The 20206-nt window shown below is 33.6% G+C and overlaps 1 protein-coding gene and 1 pseudogene across 1 annotated transcript; one reads left to right on the top strand and one right to left on the bottom strand.

Moving 5' to 3' along the window:
- Positions 1–3223: 3223 nt before the first annotated feature.
- LOC120089766 lies at positions 3224–7088 on the top strand (annotated as a pseudogene).
- An 828-nt stretch (positions 7089–7916) lies between these two features.
- On the bottom strand, positions 7917–16254 carry LOC120090824 (transcription factor HBP-1b(c38)-like). Its single transcript, XM_039048532.1, has 11 exons — positions 15611–16254; positions 13953–14053; positions 13253–13326; positions 12940–13134; positions 12439–12516; positions 12272–12331; positions 11963–12040; positions 11799–11850; positions 11047–11318; positions 8730–8978; positions 7917–8426 (listed from the first exon to the last, which is right to left on the bottom strand). The coding sequence occupies exons 1-11, from the start codon at positions 15709–15711 to the stop codon at positions 8280–8282; spliced, it is 1407 nt and encodes a 468-aa protein (XP_038904460.1). The 5' UTR covers positions 15712–16254; the 3' UTR covers positions 7917–8279.
- Positions 16255–20206: the final 3952 nt, after the last annotated feature.

The raw sequence follows: 20206 nt of genomic DNA, 5'->3' as shown, positions 1-20206 counted from the left end.
GTTCTTCAATCGGAGAATAGCAAGGATTTATCATTGGTGGTGCTGATTGCTCTCGGAGAGGAAGATTCTTGTGGAAACTACAAAGGTTGTATTTCTAACCCTTTTACATGCTTAATCCTAGTTTGTTATTGTAATTAGAGTGTTATTGATCATTTGCGTTCACTGTGCATATTGTTATTTCTATTAGATGTAATCTCGGGGGTAAAATAGCATTTGACCCAGCCGTATTATGAATAACTTGTGAAGGGTCGACTTACTGATTATGGTTAAATCAAGTGGACAGAAATATATCTATAATGAGGGTGCAACTACTAGGCTTTAGTGGAGTGACCCAGTAGTTAATGTATGTTGAATAAATCGGTTTAAAGAGTTTAGTCGATTAATCTCGAATCGTTGAAGCCCATGATCTGTAGGTCCATTAGGTCCCCTACTAGCTCACAAACGGATTAAACCTTATAATAGAGTGATGAGAAAATTTGAAACATTCAAATTTGAATTAAGAGAATTAGAAATTATATACGATATAATTACGCATTTAATTGATGAGTTAAACGGAAATGGAGAATTGAATAATATGTAAATATGATTTAAATATTAAAATTACATGAATAGAGGTTCATGATTGTGGAGTTGATGTTTTATCAATTTAATATTGGATATTAAATTATTTATATTAATTAAATTAATTATTTAAAATTAATTATTTGAATTAATTTAAAATTGATTTTTGTGAAAATTCAATTATTAAAATCAATTTTGTTTTAATTTAATTTTTAGAAATTTAAATTGAAAATTGAAAATTGATCTTTTAAATTAACTTTAAAAAATTGGAAAACCCAATTTAGTGTGTTTATCCCACTTTCACCTCCTAAAATCCTCTAAAAATACCAAGTAGGTGTTGTCCATTTTGTATGCAATTAGATTGCATGAAGAAGTGGAATTAATACTCAGTAGTGCTGATCATAGCCATACAGCCTTGATTTTGGTTTTGTGAAGAAAAGAAGTTCTTCTTCTTCTAGCAGAAAAACTAGTGGTGTTGTTTAAAAATTTCCTAAAATTTAGTGCTCATTTTAATTCCCACAAATTAATCTAAGGTCCGAGAGAATAGTAGGGGAGATCAAATGATGTTCTACAAGCTTTTGGATTGAAGATTGAAGCTAAATTCGTGGACTGAAGAAAGTCTCAAAGGTAATTTTTTGAATCCCTATATTTTCTTATGAGCATACTGTCTTAATTGCTAAAATTGATGAATTAGAGTGTTTCTTGATCCTGATTTCTTCCACTAATTGCATGCTAACTCTATCAATAGGATCATAAATGGATCGTTCAAGTCTGTTGGTTGTCGTTCAAAAATTCAATGGACAGTTCTTTTTAGTGAATTTTGTGAACGCTACAATCGTGTTTATGGATTTTGAAGATTTTTGTAGACAGGTGAAAACGTTGTAGTCTTTACTGTGAATTTTGTAGACTTTATAGACTTTTTTGTGAATATTATATAGTTACTTCATATCTTTGATCATTATTAGGTCATTTAACACTTTTCATATGAGATCATGCGTAAAGAACTAAGAAGTAAGATCTTCTCAAGCTTTTTTTGAAAGAGAACCGATGGAACCAATCCAAACCATTTTTTATGGATTAGTTTGGTTTGGGTTCATAATTTAATAAGAGTTGGTTAGGGTTAGAGAAATACACAAACTGAAGCATAGGGTTGGTCCTAAAATATCCCTAAATCCAACCCAACCTAACCCACAAACACCCTTATAGATGTCCATGGGGAGAGGCAGTGTTGGAGATGTCATTTCCCGTCTTCATCCCCGTTCCCTATTTCATTCTCCATCCCCGTCAAATTCTCTATGAGGATCGGGGCAGAGATTCCGCACGGGAAACTTGCGAGGATCGGGTTCCCCATGGAAAAATTTTTTCCATAAGTTTTCTTTTTTTTGGAAAAAACCAATTAATTTAAATCGCTAATGTGGATAAATTTTAATTAAATGTTTGACTCTATCACTAAATTGTTTATTATGGTTAGTTTTATATGACAATTTGAATTTAAAGATAAATTACTCAAATTTTGGCATAAAAAACTAATCAACTTTTTTAGTAGAAATAAACAAATACAAATCAAATTATTCATATATAATCGTAATGTAAATATTCAATTTAAACATATTCATTATTTTGACGAATAAACAATCAAACTTGAAATTTAAATGTAATGTTTATATAATAATAATAACATAACATTAAATAATTATACTAAACAAAAAACAGAGACTAACCGGGGCAGGGACGGGGAATGAGGAGTGGGGCGGGGACGAGGAATGCATTCTCTGTCCCCATTTAGCTCACGGGGAATTTTTTTTTCCGACTCTCTTTTCCATTTCCCGCCTAATTGGGAAATCGCCATCCCATTCGGGATAGGGTCCCATGGGGCCCGTTCCTACAGGAAAATTGAACCTCTCTAGACACCCCTATACAAAATATAAATTCGGGTACATTTTCTTACAATTTAGCCTAAAAACAAAAAACAAGAAAAACAGCCAGAAAAAAAACCATACCCAAATGCAGAAGGGCCAACTTTAAACCCCTATTTTCGTCAATCATCTGAGGGTTTTAGGGTTTAAGAGTAGGGGTGTTCAAAAAATCCGATGACCCAAAAAAATCGATCAACCCAATCCAACCCAACCCGTGCAGTTTGGGTTAGGTTAGGTTCAAATAAATGAAAATTTTATAGATTGGGTTGGTTCATGGGTTCACCTAATATAACTCAAATCAACCTGAATTTGTTATTAACTTTAAAATATATTTTTTATTACTTATAACACAACTATATATATATATATATATTTTAATTTTATTTAATTCTAATATTTTTTTGAATAATTTATTATTCGAAAACTCTTAAAAATAGTTTCTTTACACTATAGAAAAAAATTTCATTATATAAATTGAAATTGAGTTGTTAATCTTAATTTAATATATAAATATAATTAAATTATATTTTTACATACTTAGGTTTGACTTATTTTTAAAACAAAATTTTAAATACATGATCTAATTAACGCGAACCAACTCAATTCAAATATTTTATGATTGGATTGGATTATTTTTAATAAAGATTATTTAGTTTGAAAAATTTTACCACTAGAATAATTGAGTTGGATCCAAACAATTTTTGGACCTATCCAACCCAAACACTCTTTAAACGCAACGTCCCCGCCAATGCCTTTACAACTCCTCTCACGCTCGCTTCCATTGTTGAGGTCTTCTGAGTTCTTCACTACTAATACCATCCCACCATGTGGGCTCTTCGTAGGGCTTCTACTCCTCTTAGGTATGCTTCGTTTCCTTCATCTATTCGCCTGTTCTTCATACTAGACCTCTCTGTTTCTGTGCCTTACATTGTTCACTCGGTAATGCGAAGCAAAGGAAACAAAGTTTAATCTCGTTTTGGCTGTAAAATTTTGAATTCGCTTCATGGGTATTGGTTTTCATTGACTCTGCGCATCATCAAGGTTCTTGCTTGCTTCTGATCGAGTTTCCGGTGCTCGTAAAAGGAGGAAATGAAGAGTTATGCGTGATTTGTTCTGTTTTTGTTGTTACCTTCGCGTTCTATTTGTGTTTCTTTTTTCTCGTATATTAGCTGAAATGTAAAGCTTCTTTTGGTTGGGGTTTGTTTTCTAACTTTTTTTCTTTTAAATTCTTTTCTTCTAAAGTTCTCAAATTTCTGAGTTTGAGATTCCGTCTTCGTAATTTATGATGCTATGCGCATTTCTGGACTTCTGAGTTTCAAATATGATGGTTGATATATCATTGAGGGAGATGTCCGAGTGATGATTTTTTTTTTCTTTTTTTTTTTTTTTTCCTTTCTTTTTTTAAATATAAGAAAAAAAATTCATTGATGTTTGAAATTTACAAAAGGTGGCCTAAGCCCAACCCAATGGAGTTACAAAAGATTCCGGTCAAAAGAGGAGATACATTATATGAACTATATAAGGATGTAAATTTGCACCTGGTCATAGCATGAAAGATAATGAGTTCACAAAAGTGATCAAAAGTGCTACCCTAGTCGTTGAAAAGGCGGATGTTTCTATCCTTCCATGTAATCTATAAAAAAGCAGCAATCAAATGCATCCACGTGAAATTAGAATCAGTGAAGAACGTAGAGATGGGATTGGGATGTAAAAAGCTGTAATATCGAGGAGAAAAGAAGAAATCCCTATAATTTGGACATTCTTCTTCTTCTAATGTCCTAAACATGAAATTTTCTCATGGCAGTTTCCTGAAATCCATCATTATTAATCATTCAAAGGACTGTTTTTGTATGTATGTACTGTATACATATACTATATGCATGCACGTGTATATTGTGGTGGAGAAGGTATAATACCTCCAACTTTTCAGACCCCTCCCCGTACAATCTTTTTGTGCTCTCTTTTCAGGAATCAAGGGTATAGAGTAAGAACTTCACATGTCTTTGGCAAACTAGAGGTACCATATTCTTGGGAAGGAAATGTAGCTGGTTTTGGAACCATTGCTGCTTTATCTGATAGATGCATTTCTTTTGAGAGAAACAATCTTGTAACATGGCCGTCCTCTGGGATTTATATTAGTAATCATGGTCTATCTTCACACGCTGGTGCTGAGAAAAGTGGAGAGGAAGATAACATGGAAGATGTATTTTCTGAACTTGATGAAACACTTCCAAGCACTATTCCTTTTGAAGATAGTAAGGCAGCTAGTAATGATGAAGAGGAACTAACCTCTGGATCAGAAATTGGTGATGATGATGATGGGACCCAAAATGAACTGGATTTACCTGAGGTAGAAACTGATCTTGCTGAAAAGATACCTAAAATACGTGCTCCTTCAGCGTTGTTCGAGGCTATTCGTAGTGCTTCAGGTTTATCTGTTCCCATTGTACTTGATAAGTGGGTCAGTGAAGGAAAAGAAATAAGGTGGGCTGATATCTCTCTTGCCATGCTCAATCTTCGTGGACGCCGAATGTTTGGGAAGGCTTTGCAGGTAAATTTATTTGATGTTACCTTTCATGCAATGATATTCATTTGTGTGGTTTGAGGTTTGAATTGATCTCATTTCTCTTAAAATTTGTGGAACTCTGTATTAGACTATGTGATTAGTGGACACAATGGATTTCAGGATGGAAATGTTGATCAATTTCTTAAAAGTACAAGAATCAATTGTAATATGGTCTAACAGGCACAAAATGATTTCAAGATTTGTTTGTTAGGCTTGTAATTAGTAAGCCAGAGTATGTTGATCAATTCTTCAGATGTACCATCATTAAATACTTGTATAAAAAATTGCCAAGCTGGCTTTAATAGCATTCAAGAAATGGTGCTAGAGCCTTTTTCAAAAGTTTCAGTAGGTTTGATGTTTGGTTGAGCATCATCGGAACTGCTGGTAGTACATTTGGATCCACATTTATATATTGTTGGGCTTATAAAGTCATTACTAGTATGAAAATGGTTGTACAATATTCGACACTGAAGAACTTTCTAGCTATTGTATTTGGTTAATATTTTTCCCTATTTGTTAGACATTCATTCGTCAATTACTGAACTCATTGCTGGCATTTCTGTATTTGTTTCACAGTTTTCAGAGTGGTTGGAATCTAGTGGGCAACTTGATTTTATTGAGAGATTATGTTTCTCGCCTTGACTTGATTGCAAAGGTTCAGGGTCTCCATAAGGCAGAGAGTTACATTGCTAATATCCCAAAGTCCTTTCAGGGGAGGTGATATACCGAACTCTTTTGGCTAACTGTGTGGTCGCCAACAATGTAAAAAAAGCGGAGGAAGTATTTAACAAAATGAAGGACCTCGGATTCCATCACAACATTTGTTTGCGACCAGTTGCTTCTTTACAAGAGCCTCAACAAGGGGAAAATAGTCGATGTTTTATTGTTGATGGAGAGAGAAAATGTCGAGCCTTCTCTGTTTTCTTACAAAATCTTAATAGATGCTAAAGGGCTATCAAATGACATGATAGGGATGGAACAAGTTGTTGATACAATGAAGACCGAAGGAATTGAGCTCGATGTTTCTGCACTTTCCATATTAGCTAAGCACTATGCTTCTGGTGGGCTTAAAGATTGCCAAGGCCATTTTAAAGAAGATGGAAGATGTTAACACTAAAGGTTCTCAATGGCCTTGCAGAATTTTACTTCCCCTTTATGGAGAACTCCAAATGGAAGATGAAGTGAGGAGGCTCTGGAAGATCTGTGAGTCAAATCCTTCTATCAAAGAATACATGGTTGCCATTGTCACATAGGGAGAGCTGAAGAACATCCCAGAAGCAGAGAAAAATTTTGATTGTAAAAACATGGAAGCTGTCCTCAAAACAATATTCTACCATGTTGAAGGTTTATGCAGGCAACAAGATGCTGGTGAAGGGCAAGGAACTAGTTAAGCAGATGGCAGACAACGGTTGCCGCATTGGTCTGTTGACATGGAATGTAGTTGTGAAGCTCTATGTGGAAGTTGGGGAAGTAGAAAAAGCAGACTCTTTTTTGGTTAAGGCTGTTCAAAAAAATCAGATGAAGCCATTGTCTACCTCATACATGATTATCATGGTGTATGCAAGGAAGGGGATATACACAATGCAGAGAAAATCTTTTATAGGTTGAGAGTATCAGGTTACGTGGCTCGATTCAACCAATATCAAACTCTAATACAAGCATATGTTAACGTCAAATTTCCAGCCTATGGTATGATGAAAGAGAGAATGAAGAGAGAATGAAGGCAGATGATGTATTTCCAAACAAAAGCTTTGGCAGGAAAGTTAGATCAAGTTGATGCTTATACTTTTGGTATGTATAAGCTTCCTAAATTTCAACTTTAATTTACAAATCAAGTATTTGTTAATTAACCTGGTGGATGCACTTTGATAGATGACAGTATAGCTCTTAGGACAAAGAAATTTCAAGATTGAATTCTGCTGCACCTGTTTAATATATTTTGATTATCCATTCTTCCCTAGAATTAGAACTCTGATTACACCTGTATTAATATATTTTGGATTCAACAAATGTCTTTCTGGCCGTTTTGTTTTTGGATTATCGTATCCAAATTTTGGAAATTGTGAAAATCATGTTTTTTGTATTTTCATTGTATTCAAGTTTTGAGTTTGAAAATTTTAAGGTAGAATTACATTTAGAAAGTTCGATAACATATTCCAGGTAACAAACTGGTTTTACTTTTGTTGAAACTACAATGCCATATTCTTTATAATATATATATTATAAGGAATATGGTCTTGTAAAATCATAATTATACGAAAGCTATGACATATAACACATTAATTAATAATAGTCAAAATTTAATCTAATATTTAGTTGGTTCTACAACTTTTTATTGTTTATGAATGTATTATTAAAGAATTTTTAAACTGGGATTTAATTTCTTAATCTAACATTTAAAACGTGAAATTTACCTCTTTATTGAATCATTAATTTTTAAAGAGTTGTTATTAGATCGCTAATCAGACGCACTTAAAATTTTTTTTCCCCCTAAGCCGACTTGTACTAAATTTTTAGGGGGAAAGGGGAGTTGATTGACATGCTTACTTTTTATATAGGTGATTTAATAAGGTACTTTTGAAGATGTTGGATAATCCAATAGATTATGTGCTGCTCAAAATATGGCAATGATTTTGAAAATTTCAAAATTACGTTTATTAAATCTGTTCAAAATCTGTTTGAAAAAGCAATTTAAAAACATTTGCAAAATGATGTTAAAGATGACAAAAGTGATTTTAATTATTTTAGAATCTCTTTAGAGGACTTGTATTTGATCTATGCTCTTGATATCATTTACTATTTTATGCCTTGAGAGGAAAATAATGAAAAGAAAATGTAACCTTCCAACTGAGACATTTTAGATCAACAAAACATACAAAAAGGACATTAAAATTTCATATAAATATGATTACTGGTGTAGTAAGCTGATGTAATACAAATCTAAATTACAGGTACAACCTATTTTCCCTTTCAGTTCTGTGCAACATCACCTAACTACATAAAGAGATTATTGTAATAAGCATACAACACCACCGACACTAACAACTGCAAATGTGGAAGCTATGTATATATATCAATCACAAACTTTACCTAATACCATTACCCATCTTGATCCATTGTACAATTCCTATGACAGAAGCAGCGAAGAAATGCAATTGGCACGGTAGCACTTGAGGCACTCGTACGATAAAATTTGGTTCAGTCTGCAGATTAAGTAGAGAGAACTATCACGCCCCTCAATCTCGTGGCCGTGCAAGCCACAGAGAACTGAGGGCTCTAAGGCGGGAGAAGTAGTCATTTATAGCAAGAAGTGCACGTGCTGATTGACGGGTTGTCAATATGCGATGCATTTGTTGAAGGGTTTGTTGACGAAGATTGTCGGCCTGCAAATTCCAATGAGGGGAGGAAAAAAGGGAAAGTGAGGCATGGATAAATATTTCAACTTTACTTGTGTTGCAGATTTTGAGGAAACTTGATGTAAGATATAAGCAATGTAAATATAATAAAATGCACCTGAAATATTGAAAATGTTATGAATGACAATTATATATATATTTTTTAATTTGAAATAATTTCCTCCATTATATTTTGGAATTTGCCAGTGATCTCCAGAAATCAGTTCCAGCTCTTTCCTTAAGAACAATTCCAGCTCGAATAGAGTGGCATCAAATCAAAAACCGGATTACCTGGCGTAGGAAGCCTTCAAGAGTACCAAGCTTTCCCATTGCCATGGCCATTTGACCCATATAATTTGCCACATTCCCAGACGATCCTGACGTTGCAGGTGTGGCACTGGCCAATGTTTCAGCCAAGGATTGCTGCAATGCATCCATTCCTTGTGAGAGAGCATCTTCTGCCTGTTGTGATAATTGTTGCAGATTGCAGATGCCCATAAGCTGCTGCTCAGCCAAAGGCTCTAATTGGTTTACAAGAAGCTGCATTAACGAAGTTGCAGTTTTGAGTGAGGTTGCTATAAAAGAAATCAGAAAAAAAAAATAGGACGATTAGACATATAAAGGGAGAAGCGATTCTAAGTAGAAACGGGAAACTGTTGACAGTAATTTAAGACATCGGCTGCGCCTTGCAAAGATTCTTCACAACTGAAAGGGTTTTAGGAAAGTTGATGGTGAGTGGTGAGTGGTCACAATACATTACATAAAGGGACCAAGCAAAAGGTAGAGTGTCAAGTCCCTTCTTGTTATTATCATTAGTGAGGATGGTAGTTGAAGATTTTGGTTTAAATATGAGGATTGTACAAAGAACAAATCTTGATAATTATTTACCTTCAATAGTAGGGAATGTTCACTTGATGAATTACGTGCTGCTCTGAATCTAACCTAACCCATGCAAGAAGAATCTACATTGAACTGACCATCTTTTGCGTGCTCTAGTTGTTCCATTTAATTTGAAGTTGCCAAAAATGGCCACCCAACAGTTTAAGAAAGGAAGCCAAGTCCTCATTTGGACATCTAAAAGGGTCTTATTCAGATGGAAGGGAATGATAACGGGACTCAAAAAGCTGGCTTTGAAGAGTGAAGGATCCCTTGAGAAATTAATAAAGGGTCTTCTTCTTTGAAGAATGAAGGATTCAATTTCTTGTGTGCTTAGCAACTTTTGTGATTTCAACGTAACTACCCCTTTAGGTCAAAGTCTTGTCACCCAAATGAAGCAATTGATGCCAGTAGGTTTTCCAAAAGAATTTTTGGTTTCGTGAGGTAAATAATAGGGACTCAAATCATCGATAATCCAGATTGACCACTAGTTCCATAGATAACTCAAAAGAATCTTTCTGGGTGCCTTCCCAAAACTTGAAAAAACCTACCGTTTCAACAAGAGTCAAAGTCAACAGAAAAACACTCACCCTTCATTCTACACTTCATAGCTTTGAAGATGAACATCATCGCCAACCAAATCTGGAAAGACAAAAAAATGGAATGGGCCTACAGTCAGAGGTGTCACCATCTGAGGACTGAGTGGAGCTCAAAGGTGACAAAAGTAGGTGGACAAAAACGGGTGAGCAATTATCAGATTACTCTTTATTAGAAAAGCTAGTAGCCTGACTAACCACTTCTGTTTAATCAGACTTCCTTAATAACCGTAGGTGTCCGTGCCAACTTTCGTGTACCATCACCCCGTTACCAATCTAGGGGGAAATTGCCCAACCCTCCAATATTTGTAATTGGAAAATGCTTGGGATATTCAATGCTCTAAAAAAAGTGGAATTGGCCAAAATAAGTGTAACCCTATCACCTTAAAAGCATCTGAATAGACGACCACTTCATAACCCATAATGGTTGACAATGACATTGAAAGGTGTATAAAATTAAATAAAACACAAGTAATAAAACAACAGGTGGGTAGAGAGAGAACTTGATTTTTGACCAAGGCTTATTACATCTAAAGCCTACATAAACTAAAAACTGATAAGTAAAATCAAACAAGTATAAAAGTATTTATTTATTTTACCAGAATCATCAACTATCATAAAAAGATGAATGGAGTAGATTGCATAGGACCATTAAACTTGATGGCCAGAGGGACATGCTGAATTAGTTTTGGACTTGAAGTTCTTAAAAGGCTTTAACGATCAACTATCAACTGGAGCATGCATTTTTACCATACACGGAGTATTAAAAACCACACCCTAAATTTTCTGCACAGGCATCTAACATGTTACAACTACTGTTGCGATTTGTTAATGCCCAGTGCTCACTACTTGAGAACAACTGAACATGCCAACACACTTTTCCATGTAAATTTTCACTTGGCATGAATCAATACTCAAAAAGAAGTGAAGGTGGGAAGAAGACCTAACGTGTATCTCATAGCTATCACATTTTTAACTAACTAGAATTTACACATTAGAGAAAGCAAACTTTATTATATGGAATACAGAGTTGGAAACCAATTAACTTTTTGTCTTGTACTCTTAGACCTACGTGCACCAACCTACAAAGATTTTCTTCTCTATTTTCAAATGCATATATATAGAGAATTTCTTACCTTTAGGATTTCGGATGAACGGAAGCCACCGATCCACAGGAAACACCGCTCTGCTGGTGTCTTCCACATTCCTGACAAGATGTGGAACACATCTGCTTTGGCTGCAATGCCTTTCAACCTGAAGATATCGTCGAACTGTGTAGTCACATTATCAACAATGGTACGGAGTTCAGTGTCACCCGCATGTGAATTAACTGCAGCTCTAAGCTCATTCATCAGCCTGTTATGCTCCTCTAACCAACGTGAATACTCTACATCAAATGCTAGGGCCCCTACAAACCAAAAGAAGAAAATATGTGACAGAGAATTAGATAAAACAGGTACAAAACCAGTTTGAGGTTTAATCCTTTTTTGTACATGATGTTTCCATCATCAATAATAATTGGAAACAATGAACAGAGATTCACACTAAAGCTTGGTGAGAAAGGTACAACCAGGCCATATTTTGGTACATTGGTAGGAGGTAATTGAAAATACCTAGGAACTCAAGAATGCATGGGCATCCTAGTTGGGCAAAACTGACCTTTGGGCCACGACATCAAACTTATGACTTTGAACATTGTAAAAAATAGCCATTCATATAAACCTTAAAAATTACCTCCCACCCCCAAACGCAAGACATTTTTCTCCTCAGTCACATTCAACAGGATAAATTGAGAACGAACACAGTAGGATAACTCAATAACTGTCACATTAAAAAAATTCACATGCTATGACGACTGATAACATGTAAAGAAAAAAAGCTTCAATACCATTCCCACTCATTGAATGAGCTTGGTCTCCAGAATTTGAAATAAATATACCCTGCACAAATCATGATAAAAGATATAAGTGATCGTTCATCTTAACACTTTCCTACCAAATTGAAAGGTAATGTGCTATAATGATGGTCAAGCACAAATTCACATAACCCAACCTGCTGGCGGGCCCGCTGTAGTTCTTGCTCGAGCTGATTAAGCTTCAGTCGGCTACTTTCTAGCTGCTGAACATATGCCTACAGATGGAAAGCGATAAAGAAATAATTATAAAGATCCAAGGCATAATACGATCAATTTCACTGAACATTTCTAAACAACTAAATCAATATCAGTTATGATGCAGAAGTAGCTGCAACCATCATTGAAGTCATCTTCTCCAGACAAGGTCAGCTTGTTCAATACTAGACAGTTTACAATTTTAGAGATTTAGTGGAATGAGATAGAGAGCAATGATAATGGAAGCTTACTTTTTTCCTTAAACGACTTTTTCTAGCAGCTTCACGATTTTGGGCAAGCCTTCGTAGGGTCTGGAAATGATGCCAAACAACAAATTAGTTGCTTGAACAAGCTGCTGCTAATTATCCATCAACATAGTCAGCAAACAATGTAAAATTATTTTATTTCCAAATATAACCTTCTGATCTGCTGCTTTTTCTTTCGATTTGTTGCTAGAATCGTATACGGCAAGTGAGTTCCCTTGATCCTTGTCAAGCTGCAGAAGATAAAAGAACATGATCTTACAATCCAAGAATGTTAAACAATTATACTTGGGATAATGAAATCATTCAACCAGAAAATCATTAAACATATTTTAGTATCTAGTTACCGCTACCGGCTTTCTGGTTTGATGGCATTCACATAATTTTATGAAAAATTTCATAAGAGATAATCCACCCACATGTCCCAAGTCCTCCCACACAACTCACAAGGAAGGAGATGGTGAAAAGAAGAAACCAAGAGTATATTTGTACTGTTGTCTAGCTGCTCTATTCAATCAAGCGGTAAATTACCTAAACTTTAAATTATAATATTGATATCAGGAAACTTGTATATATTGACTATTAAACAAAATAAACCAAGATCTCCAAAATGAACCATGTAAAACTAATCTGTTAACATACTCAAGGGACTTTACCCTTTGACTTTTGTCATCTGTGTCATCTGTGGAGGTATCAGTTCTTGTGCCAGTATCTGCCATATTAGACTCTCCCCAGTTTTCACGAGAACCACCAGAGGTAGAAACCAAATTTGGATTTGATTCTTTCTGTAATGGCAGTGTTTGAGACCCCATGATAGCAGTTGGCAGATTTACATCAGTGGATGCAAGTGGCTGAATTCCATTATAGTTATGTCAGGGGAATGTTAATTTTCATCAAATGCAAGTGCAAAGCAAAACCCAATAAACCTTTCTATAAAAAAAATAAAAGTAAGAACAGGTAAAACAGTACCTTAATTAAAGAACCAAATTGGATGTTGTTGTTCAAAGTCGAACTATTTGACTTTATCTGATTATACAAAGGATCTAGAGCAAGTATATTTGGTAAGAAAAGATATTAGCAGAAGAAGAATGACAGGAACAGAGGAAGAACAGAGAAGATAAGAGCAATCAGACTTTTGAGAGATTTATATTTTATGAACCAAGAGAAAATGTAGCTTTTGCTGTTCTATATAATGGATGAATACTTAGTTATATATAAAAGGACAAATACATCATTGGAAAAAGAATCTAAGCAACTTTAAGTATCATATGGTAAGAAGAGTCACAAGAAAGCTTTAGATATCTAGTCAAATGAAGGAGTAATAAACAGATTGCAGATGGAACAGAAAGAGATGACAAAGAATTAAGGTTCAACAAATAAAGCCAGCAATAAAAAGCTGGAAATGAAATGGAACAAGAATTAGGTGTGTTCTTTGGCATATTTGTTAGGGGTCAGCTAATTAAAACTTTTCTTAGTAACGCTAAAAACATAGCAGAGGAATTATCGAGATAACTTAATCATAAGAAGTTCAGTATACACTAATTGTGTACTCAATAATACAACATCAAGAGTGAAATGAGACAAATAGATGATCACGGAAACTACTTTGGAAGTACACAAGTAATCAAAAGCCTAAAGTTCCATAACAAAATAAAACATTGTTACATACTTCTAGTAAGGTCTACATCTTCTATGTGAAATCCTAGAGTTTGCTCAAGTGTTCTTAAGTCTGACATCCGAGATGAAGGAATAGAGCTCCCCTCTGCACCCCTGAAAATGAAAGTGAAAAAGACCATCAAGTATGAAAAAGAAAATTCCAACAATAATGCAAAAGATGAACAGAAGATCCTAGCAAGGAAGTGGAAGTTAAGGGATGCATCAAAACATAACCATGCATCCACAAAACTATAACTGGGGTCTGGAAGGGCAAAATGTTTCTTGAACTCAAGAATGTGAATTGACTGAGCAAATCGGTCTTTAAGTTATACTTGACATTCAACTAGGGATTTAACTTAACAAATGAATATGCTAAGACACAGTAAATGTTCAAGATGCTCTAAGTCACATATTCAAAGAATAACTGAAGCAACTTAAGGCAGTTGTACCTTGAAATTGAGAAGAATTTTTGTGATGTGAATAAAAAGTTTCTGAATAAAAAACTCATCACAAGTATAAAAAAGAGCATATGCATCATGCATGCATACATATACACACGGTATCATGTGTTTAGCAAGTTGCATTTTAATGTGTAATGTAACAAAACTAAATCAAAATAAATAGAGAACTTTCGAGTTGGAGTGCATCGACAATGAAAAAAGAGTTAGCAAAAACTCCAGCCAGAAGCATTTATATTCCTCTCATATTTCACATATAAATCTATTTTTTAAACCAGAAACAGGACGCTGCACTCATGAAACAAAAATAGACTATTGCTCAAAAAATACAAACTCCAAAAAGGAGCAAACTGTGAAAGAAAGAACAAAACATAGAAAATAAGGTAGGTAACCAAAGGGATAGCTCGTCTGCAAAAGACTTCTGAATCTCCACAAATAACAATATTTACCATTAGTAATATATATCCATCTTTGTTTGCCAGTCCCGTTAAGAATCACATCTTCCTTGGCACTAAACTCAAATGCACAAAGGAAGTTACTCTAACTTACATATGCAGTTTCAATATTACTTCCATCTCTATTTCCCAAGTTGGGAAAGTTATGTAGCAAGGTGAAATCGAATCGTTACATCATCCTGACAGCGTACTCCCTCCAAATTGGTTCATGTTTAGAGAACATAGATTTGAAGCCAAAAAAAACGTAGACCGAGAGCTTAAGGGAGGTTGGTTCTTTTTGGGCCGTTTTCTATTTGTTTCTCCCTCTTAGGGAGGTTGTATCCTTAAACTTTTTCTTACTTTTCATATATCAATAAAAAGTTTATTTCATTCATTGGACTGAGAGCTTAAGAACCTAGTGTTTCCCTTCCATAGGCTTCTTAAGTGATTGAACAAAGCATAAGCTACAACTCTCCTGTAGCACATGATGGCCTAATAGAATTCTTCAACGTTGCTATGGTCAACCGATGGAATTAAACAAAGTGCCCCATTGAAATTAAAGCAGGTATTAATAGTCTTAAGGTCCTATGTCCTCTCAATGAATTAATAAAGCACAATTAGTTTATCAAGTAAGAATTAAGTACAAGCAGAAAGACAGACAGGCTCATTAAAAAGCCAAGTACGTTTACTGCAAAATTAAATTTAAACACTGTAGGCAACATACTTATTCGATAATTCAAATTAAAGTAGATAGACAATACACAAGGCAAGAAGGTTACATGGAATTATTGGCCGTAGGCATCGAAGAAACGAAGCTAGGCATCCCGTTCACCGTTTTGTTTAAATTGTCTGCACCAATCTTCACTGTTCTACTACCCATCAATCACCATCATCACCACCACGGGAAAAACAGAAATCACTCAACAAGAAAAACTCGTCAAATTCTAACAAAATAACTCAAACCCAGTTCGTTGAAACTCCTGAAATCCCAAAGTCACAAACAACTTCTCAATCCAGAGACATCAAAACTTCAGCTATCAACTCATGGATGAGCTCAACACAAACAAAACCCAGCAAAACTATGAACCATATCTGTAATCAAACACCATAAAACTCAAACCCCACACCTAAAAAAAAGAAACCACGAGATGGGATTTCACTTTCACAAATGAATCGACATCCGGAAGGTGGAAAAATCCCAAGAACAGCGCAAACAAAACCCTACCCAGAAGGGGTATGGAGATAAATAGCGAAACCTTTTTGACTTTTTGATCAAATTCTAAAGTAAAAAAAGGGGAATTCTCTCTTTCTCCCACCCAAATAGAGGAAAATTTCAACAGGCCCACATTGAATTTAGAGCTTTATTTTTTGAAATTAAAACTTGGTTTTGTTGGTCAGATGAGGTGGGGGAAGAGAAGAGAGAGAAGAGTAGAAGAAGCGTGACGTTTAGACCATTCCAAATTCCAACCTCCCCCTTACGTCCTTTTCCTTCAAAAAAAGAAAAAACCCCTCCTTTTTTAATCATATTTGATTGATGCTACCACTTTCTTTCTTCTTTCCCCTATTTTTCTATTGCTGATTCTCCTGTAGTGGGTACGCCACCGCCTTCCTCGTTCCTTCTTTTTGTATCTCTCTCTCTCTCTCTCTCTCTCTCCTTCCTGTAATTTCACCATAGCCTCCTCCTCCACTCACTAACTTTTCCATTTCTTCATATACCTTCCATCTTTCGTCATTCTTTCTTTTTAAAAAAAGGGAAAAAGTTTGTATCTTTTTTCCATCTGAGAGTGATTTTCAGGGTGCAGAAAGGTTTATGAGAGAATTTTGCTGGTTTTTACTTTTTAGTCTTTGACTTGATTCCATGTTAATTTAAATAGAGCTCATTTTCTTAGGTTCAAGAACAGAGAAGCTGAGCATATAGTTCTATAGTGAGGTTGTAAGTACAAATTTTGATAACCAAGATTCGAGTTAATCACAGGTATCTAAGTGTATGTTTGCTAATAATTTTGAAATTGCTATAATAACTCTCCAAATTTATGTTAAAATTAATTGAGAGTTCGGTTAGTTTGAAAAAAGTATTTTTTAAAATACTCATTTTTATTCTATCATTTTAGAAAAAGAAACTAATTAAAATACATTTAAAAAATTGTTTTAAATAATTATCCAACACTCAAATTTCTTCTAAAATAATTTATTTTTTAAATTAAATACTTAAAAATATATTTCAAACACACACTTAATATTTTATTTATAATTTTAAATATAATGCAACTTTCATTTTATCAAAATTAGTTTTGAATCATTAAAAGCATGTATTCATAATGATTTTTAAAATGACAAATGTGATTTTAATTATTTTGAATTCGTTCTAAACATACCTTAAATTAGTTGATCTATGTTTGTTGAATATGATTACTTTCTAATCTATGCACATCTTTCCATGACAAAAGGGATAAAAACGTTTTTTAAGAAAATAAATATTGGACGCTTGGATCAATTGCACAAATATATGTATAGTTCGAGATGCACCTACATATTTTCATCTAAATATATCTTTAAAACTTTTTGACAACTTTTATTTATATACTTCTAAATTTTAAAATGTGTTTATACTTCTCATCAATTTTTTGAAACTGTTCTAAAATAATTTTAGTTATGATAAATTATCGTGTTAAAATGATGGATGCAATTAATGTATAATTAGTTGATGTGTACAAAAAGTGGATGGTATATATATAATATCATTTATAAAATCATTATAATAGAAATTGTTGTGACAACTATCGAGTAAAAATTGATCCATAAATAAAATTGTGGTGATGTCAAACTTTATATCAATTTGTGAAGTTGAAAATATGAGGAAAATAGAGATTCAAACTATAAATTTCTTAATTTTGGACGAAGTTGGTCAATTCAACTAACCATTTAAAACTCTAAAAACATAATTGAATTTGTTTGTTCTTTGTGGATTGGAAGGTGACCCACATATAGTGGGTGTTTTCTTGTTCCCTTTTTGGTCAATCTTGCCTCCATATTCAATTGCATTTTGTAAAGAAAGACGTTTCCACTTCTTTCTTGTTTAAACCCCAAATTCTGTTGTCTATTGTATTTTTTATATTACTAGTTGTTTTTTTTTGTTCTTTTTAACTTTTTCAATCAAATTTGAATTTCTTTGACCATTTGATAGATAATAAAGAGTTCAAACTTCATGTCAATTGAGTTATGTTGATATTAACTTTTTGATAAAGAATTCAAACTTCATGTCAGATGAGTTATGTTCATGTTGACTTTTTAATATTAATAGTTAGTACTCATGTGTAACCGTATTTAATATGTTATCATTTAAATTTTATAATTTTTTAGTACATTATAATTAGGTATGAAGATTTGAATCTGATCCAACCTTAAAAGAGGAGAGGAATACACACTATTTACTATCGAAGTGTACTCATGTTGACTTTTATGTTAGTCGATAGTACTCGTAGTTTTAGCAATATTTAATGTACATCAAAGTTTCAAAATGATTTGATTGAATGCATATAAAAGATAAGAATAATCGGGATGTTTGAAATAGTATTGTTAATTAAAGTTTGAAAAGAAAAAAACAATCATTTGTTATATCAGAGAAGGAAATTGCAGTTTTCCAAGAGTAAATAAAATTAGAAATTTATGTAATTAACTTATCGATGTTCTATAAAATAGTAACGAAATAATAATAATCATAAAACCTAGTCATGTTCCTAGTCCGCGGAAATTACATCCAATTCTAGAAACTTTTCATCTTGTTACATAGGATCAATACAAGGTATTTTCTCAAAATATGACTATAAAATCAACTAATCAAAACCATTCTCACTCGTAGGAATCAAAGTATACAACCATCAAGTCATAGAGTTTGTGATTTACTCAAAATTGGAACTAAGACGTGTTTACCTCATGTAAAAGGTAATTCATCAATAATAATATATAAAGTGGGTCTCAGTTGATTACTTTTATTGTTGTTTACCTACGTTTTGTTATCGTCATGAGTTGTGGGACTTACCTCAAAATCTATAATCAAATCGTGCAATTTAATTGAGAAATTGATGGTGCTCGATCTAATTGTGGTTGAAAATTACGTGGGACCCACTACCTTTACCGTTACTGTTATCGTTATCGTTACAGATATTATTACTGTAACAGTATAGAAATTATGAATTTGTCACATTTATTATTACCTTCACCTTTATCGTTGCTAGAGTTGACAAAAATCTCGACAGGGAATCTTCGATTTGACCGGGGATTCTAACCGGGTCCCCGGTCAAGGACGGGGCAGAGAATAATCTATGAATATATTTATTAAACAATATAAATATATATATATATATATACGGGGATGGGGAAAATACCCCACGGGGACGAGGATGGGGAGTCCCCCGCCCTGACCATGTTGCCAACCCTAATCGTTACCATTATCATTATCGTTAGGTTCAAGCAGTAATAGCAACGATAACGGTAATAATAAAATATGACAGATTCATAGTTTGAAGTAAATACAATCAAAAGTGATCCAATTATGTTTATGATTTAGGTCTATTACAATTCGTCCATCAATAAAATCTCATTCCAATTATACCAATTTCATTATGGTTTGGTAAACAATATATCATCAAAATTTCTAGCAATTTCATATTTTGTATTTTTTGGGATGATCTTGTAGAAGAGGTGATAAAATGTTTAGTTGTTTAATCATATATATATTATGAATATTATAATAATAAATAGATACTCATTGCTTAGTATCCCAAAAGTCATGTGTCACCCTTCATGTTGTCCATGTGTCACCCTTCATGTTATCCATGTGTCTTGTAATTATTCATGTTTGGTGTCCATATAAATTTACATCCTACTTGCCACTTTGCCTATAAATAGTAGCATTTGGTGGATCTTGAAAACACATATACATTGGTGAAAATTCTACTTCCACTACTTTTCATATTATCCAATTTTATAATTTTAGTTATTTTATGTTTTTTAGTTATTTTATTTTATATTATATTATATATATTTAATATTATTATATTAGATTTTTTCCATATCCATATTCCCGTTGTACTCCTTAATTTCACAATACGTTATCAGCACGAGCTCCTGTCATTTTTCCCGCTAAAGATAGGTCCTGAAGGTATGTCGATTTTTCTCTATTCGTTATAATTAATAAATTTAGTGTTATTTTGCATATTCAATATCTATTAAATTTCTAACATAAATACAATATTTTATGAGTGTTATCATGACAAATCTCATGAAATTAGAATTTGTCGCCCTTATATTAACGACAATAATTATTCGTCATGGCTACTTGATGCCGAAATCCACCTAAATGCTATGAATCTTGG

Source organism: Benincasa hispida, chromosome 11 (genome assembly GCF_009727055.1).
Source record: "Benincasa hispida cultivar B227 chromosome 11, ASM972705v1, whole genome shotgun sequence".
Lineage (NCBI taxonomy): Eukaryota > Viridiplantae > Streptophyta > Magnoliopsida > Cucurbitales > Cucurbitaceae > Benincasa > Benincasa hispida.
This window is presented reverse-complemented; position numbering and strand designations above follow the sequence as displayed.

Coding starts and splice junctions, on each gene's coding strand:
- LOC120090824 (XM_039048532.1), bottom strand. CDS start 15,711: ATGGGTAGTAGAACAGTGAAGATTGGTGCAGACAATTTAAACAAAACG. Junction 14,054..15,610: donor CCTACGGCCAATAATTCCAT/GTAACCTTCTTG, acceptor TTTCATTTTCAG/GGGTGCAGAGGGGAGCTCTA. Junction 12,517..12,939: donor CAGATGACAAAAGTCAAAGG/GTAAAGTCCCTT, acceptor TATCTTCTGCAG/CTTGACAAGGATCAAGGGAA.